The sequence below is a fragment of the Dendroctonus ponderosae genome, unplaced genomic scaffold, assembly GCF_020466585.1.
Source record: "Dendroctonus ponderosae isolate FM_Combo_2020 unplaced genomic scaffold, Dpon_F_20191213v2 Dpon_F_20191213_4, whole genome shotgun sequence".
Taxonomy (NCBI): Eukaryota; Metazoa; Arthropoda; class Insecta; order Coleoptera; family Curculionidae; genus Dendroctonus; species Dendroctonus ponderosae.
Genome location: NW_026018611.1, coordinates 2078326 through 2083421, shown reverse-complemented (window position 1 = coordinate 2083421; position 5096 = coordinate 2078326). Strand labels below are relative to the sequence as shown.

The 5096-nt window shown below is 41.6% G+C and overlaps 1 protein-coding gene across 1 annotated transcript; it reads right to left on the bottom strand.

Annotated features, from left to right (window-relative positions):
- Positions 1 to 444: 444 nt before the first annotated feature.
- On the bottom strand, positions 445 to 4989 carry LOC109543020 (odorant receptor Or2). The gene is made up of 5 exons (XM_048666001.1): positions 3258 to 4989; positions 976 to 1075; positions 816 to 917; positions 612 to 767; positions 445 to 558 (listed from the first exon to the last, which is right to left on the bottom strand). Exons 1-5 carry the CDS (start codon positions 4004 to 4006, stop codon positions 499 to 501), a joined length of 1167 nt encoding a protein of 388 aa, XP_048521958.1. The 5' UTR covers positions 4007 to 4989; the 3' UTR covers positions 445 to 498.
- Positions 4990 to 5096: the final 107 nt, after the last annotated feature.

Here is a 5096-nt window from a genome sequence, read left to right as displayed (position 1 = left end):
TTCACTAGACCACAAGTGAGCGGAAAGATGGAGTTTGGCAACTATCGAATAAACTTGAGCAACTTAAATTGGTGTGTTTCAAGCTAGACCCATTGCCGGCGAAAATAACTGCGGAAAACTCGGGTTCGTGCTTTTGATGCAAAATGTCGCTCAAATAACTGTTATTATTATATTCCTGTCCTTGCTGGGTCTCAGTCAAAGTATGAAGTGACAATATTGAATAGCGTTTATTTCATTACGTTTCGGCGAGACAACAGCGCCATCATCAGATTTGAAATTCAACACAAACCCATAATTGGGAAACATTAGATTCTTTTTGGCCTACGCCTAAAAAGAATCTAATGTTTCCCAATTATGGGTTTGTGTTGAATTTCAAATCTGATGATGGCGCTGTTGTCTCGCCGAAACGTAATGTCATAAACGATATTCACAATTTTTACTTTGAAATAAATGAAAATAACTGTTCGTTGGGGTCGGTGGTGCCAGGCACTGAGTGCATTAAGCTTCTTCCTTGTTGTTGGTCATAATGGTCACATAGGAGTAGGCGCCATTCAACACCTGAAACCCTTGGCTAAAATCTTTGTCGCAAATCGTAGAACGGAAGACCCCACTTTGATCACCGTGTCCGTTGTTAACGGGTTGAAAAGTCCAATGGTGAGTCTGAGGGGAGTTTGGGCGCGTAACAGAACCACTCTGGCCATGTTCTGGATCGCGATGTTCTTTTGGTACCATGGAAAGTCGTAGATTGCAATCGAAACGCCCAAGCTCTGGAACATGGTGGTGTTTGTTCGCCAATTAAGTGCCACCTTACTCACCTCCATGCTCATTTCGTTCGCCGGCCATGCCAGCACGAGCAATTGCCCAAACAGCACGAACAAGAAACACGGAGTGAAAATGTCGTCAGTTATTCGATTGGCCTGAAAATCATTGATGGGACCAGTTGGGGAGCACGCAATTAATTTGCTAATCACTTACCGATATGAGTTGAAAAGCCACACAGGCGATATTCACCGAACTTATCAGGAACTCGATGAGAATCAAAGAACGCATATTCTCATTGAAATCCTTCACAAACCTACATTTCATTGTACAGGGTAAGCACATGATCAAAAGGGCGGAGAGACGTTCTTTGGCTCAAATGAAGACCATTTGACCTAGTGAGATCGATTCAATTCCGGTGCTGGGAAAACGTTTTTCTTACTTGTTTTTAGATTCATTTTAAGGGCCGTTTATTAATGATATTTTCAGTTTTTAGTCAAAGTTACTCTTTCTTCTAAACGCTCCATTTTCTAAAATTTCACTGCGTTTTCCGCGAAAAATCATTAAAAAAATTATTGGAACGCTCGGCTCCTTTGTCGCTTTGTAAAAAGTTATCAAATCCCTCTTCAGCTTCAAATTTTGGACAAAAATCAAATAGTTTTGTATCAAAACAGGAACAAAACAAGCAGAGGTTTATAAAAAATTACTATTTGGAAAACTCGTCATCTCCAGTCCTCTGTGGCTGTAAGGTTTGCTAAAAAATGTGGTTTTTAGTTTTGAATTGCTTTTTTTTGCTTCACTTTCTACTTAAAAACTCTTTATTTTGTAGAGTGTGAATTAAAAATACTGACGATCTGCAGGTTTTTTGCGCGAAAAATTACAAGACAAATTTATAGCTTTGTAGGAATTTGCAAAAACTTTTTTCAGCATCGAATTTGGGACAAAAACGAAAATACATTTGTTCCGTTCTTCCCCGAAAATCATTAAAATTTTTTGAAAAACCGATCACAAGACAAAGAAGTTTTAATAAAAAACTCAACAAAACTATAATGTTCTGATGATTTCCTTCTTTTCTGATAATAACGGGGTCTTTTCAGCCAAAAATTACAAAATTAAATTTGTTAGAAAACTCGCCTCATTCGCCGGTTTGCAGGGAACATTAGAAAACCCGTTTGAGCTTTGAACTTTGTAGAAAAACCAAGTAGTTTTATTTAGTTTTTTACCGAAAGTAATTAAGATTATATTGAAAAAACGAACGGAGAGCAAAAGTTTACAAAAAATTATTTGGAAAATTCGCCACCCTCTTCGCTCTGAAGACTTTTAAAGTTCCTTTAAAATTTTAAGTCTTCAGTTTTAGCAATATTTTTAATAAGCAATTCTTTCTACGCAAAAAACGCATTATTTTTTAGTTTTACTTACAAATACCAACAATCTTAAGGAATTTCTGTGCACCTGAACACTCGCCTCGTCAACCATTTTGCAAAAATTTTTGGAAAATCTTTTGCAGCTTCGAATTTTGAACAAAACCTTAATGATTTTTTCGCAAAATATTTCCCCGAACAGAAAAAGCCAAAGTTTCTACTCATTTATTTGGAAAACTCTTGGAAACTGGGGTTTCTTCACTTTTAGGTCAATATTTCTAAACAACACTGTCTCTAAACCGACAAACCGCGTTTTTTCCTAACGTTTTATTGTAAAATACTGGCACTTTTATGCCAAAAATGAAGAGATCGGTTTTACAAGAAAACTCGTCGTCTTGTAACATTAAAATCGTTAATTAAAAACGTTCAAACTTTGCAACATTCATAGCTTTTGCGCAAAAAATGATTTTTGTGTCCTTGCGGCAATGTTCTTTTATAACAAATAAATTGTCAAGCGTTTTATGATCTTTAACTGACCGACACAATGCATTTTGGAAGCGTTTTTCGCCGAATTGCAACAATCTGACGAAAAGAAGAAGCGAGTTTTTAGCAACATATATCCCTGACGTAGACAATTCTAAAATAAATTTGACCGCTTTTCCAATATTGCAAAAAAACTTAATTAAAGTCTTGTTAACGTAAAAAGTAGTCTGCAGTCTTAGTGTCTAACATTGTCAGTTGGCAAGAGATCACAAATATTTTTTGCGCAAAAACCGTGAGCGCCACAAGATTTTACAAAGAGGGCGAAAATGGCAAAAGGGGATTAGTGCATCAACTCAGAAAAAATCAAGTGATTCCAGCTAACGCAAAAAAACTTCTGGTAGTTTTAGTGCCGAAGTTCTGAAGAATTCCTAACTGGTCCAAAGCAGCTGAACTCGGTTGCTTCACCAAACAAGTCTTAAAGCAACAGAACAAATCCGCGAGTTCCAGTAACTCAGAACTTTGACCATCAAAAGCACAGAAACCAGCCATTTCACCTAAGCAAAAGATCAGATCGTCTCCTTTCGATCCATTCTGATCATGTGCTTACAGGACACGCTCTATTGAAAGCATTACTTGCTCCCAAGGCGGGCTTACCATATAATGAACTGATGCGCCTGGATCAGCTGCTTCATCATCTCCACATCGCCAGCACTTCCTTTGCATGAGTTAAAGTTGCTAAACCGGTACTGCAAGACTTGCAACTGGGCCCTGATGAACCCCAGCACTCCCAAGTAGAGAATGGGGCACAGGCAGAAGTAGATGATGGCCAGGAGCACCGTGATGGTCTGGAGCACCAGCGCACGTTGGTAGTGCAGATTCTGGTCGAAGTGAAAGTGGGCGAGGAACATCATGGGTTTCTGCAGGTCTGGAGCGCTGCTGCCGCTCAAGCCTGCCACGATGGTGCTCACTATGAGGAAGCTGCCGGTGCCCCCAGCCAGAATCAGGATGGCTTTCGAGCACTTTTCCACGTAGTTCTGACATTGCAGGTACAGAGTGAGCGTGCCTGGCTCGCATGAGGCCGCAAAGCTTGCCTCACTTTCCACCAGCCTGGACAGCAAGTGGGAGAATCTACCGCTTTGAAACACCACGAGTTTGAGGCACAGTAAACTGGCGGGGAATGTGATCTTGATGTTGACGGTGAGCTGCTTGATGTCGTCAGCGCGCACCAGGCGCACGAATTCTTCGCACATGGAGAAGCAGGCCAGGAAAAACGCACTTTGAATGATCAAACCGTACAGCTTGTAGACTTGCTGAGCAGTGCGATCTTCGAAGTAGGGCAGCTGCCAAACGCCGCCCAACAGCATCATGTAGCGGGGAAACCGCAGGATTTGCAACTGAGCCATGGTTACTGACGGCCCGCCGGAAGGTCCATCCAGGTTTTATAGCCAGGCTTGGGGCTTAGGGGAGCGTCGAGTTGAGCTGCTCCAAAAGTTCTCCAAGTTTCCCTCGCCGGCAGGGGCCACAATCGCCTGCCCTCCCCTACTATGCATCCTCCTTTGCTAGCCCCCCGTCACCAAGTGACGAGTAATTGCTCCTTGACCTCCCAATAAATCTACCATAAACATACCCCTGGCCGCGTTTTCTTGGCAGCCCCCCTTGGGGTATACTTATTTTAATTTTTTCGATTAATTTTTCATTTTTCCTTAGCAAAAATTGCCATGCACGGCGCTGATTCCATACATTCAGGGGGGCGGCACTGTGTTTCTTCTAACTAATCAGGTGGCACTGTTGCAACTTTAAATATTCAACTCTGGCAATCTAGTGCAGGTGCTGGTTTTCCTCCAGAATTTTCTAGTGGAAAAAATCTATTGTGTGAAACGGGTTTCGAGATCCATCATCATCGCACCCAGTGCATTCCACATACATCACGCTTGCACACGCAGGGGAAGAGGATCCAGCCGATGGAAAAGCTTCCGGTAGTTCCCCAAATACAAGTCCGGGTGTCATTTAAAGCACATGTACAGAATATGCACATACAACATGTCTAATGCCGCGAGGGTGCTTAGGAAGATTTACGGCGATTTTATTGCCGGCAATAAGCGCCATTTATCTTTGTTGCTGATTTTTCGTTCGCGATTTATGTCGCTCTGTTTTGTGTACGGAACGGGGCTGTTTTTTTCTCCACTCGCTTCTTTATCTGTGATTAATTGCACGCGTCAATTGGTGTCATTTTAAACTGCCTTTGACTGCGCATTTTTTGCAGCAAAAGTGTTAGCTAAAGCAGCGAAATCTGGCCATCGTCAACAACTCGACTAACATTAATCGGACTTATCAAAAGAGAAAGACTTTCGAGGTCATTCCTTGAAACTAGTGGGTTTTTCGGGTCAGGAATAAATTATCGTCGTTCGGTAGAATTTCTTCTTGACGTTTCGCAAGCACGAGTGGCTTGCATCTTCAGAAGTGGTTTGCTTGAACGCTTACACTGTTCTCATC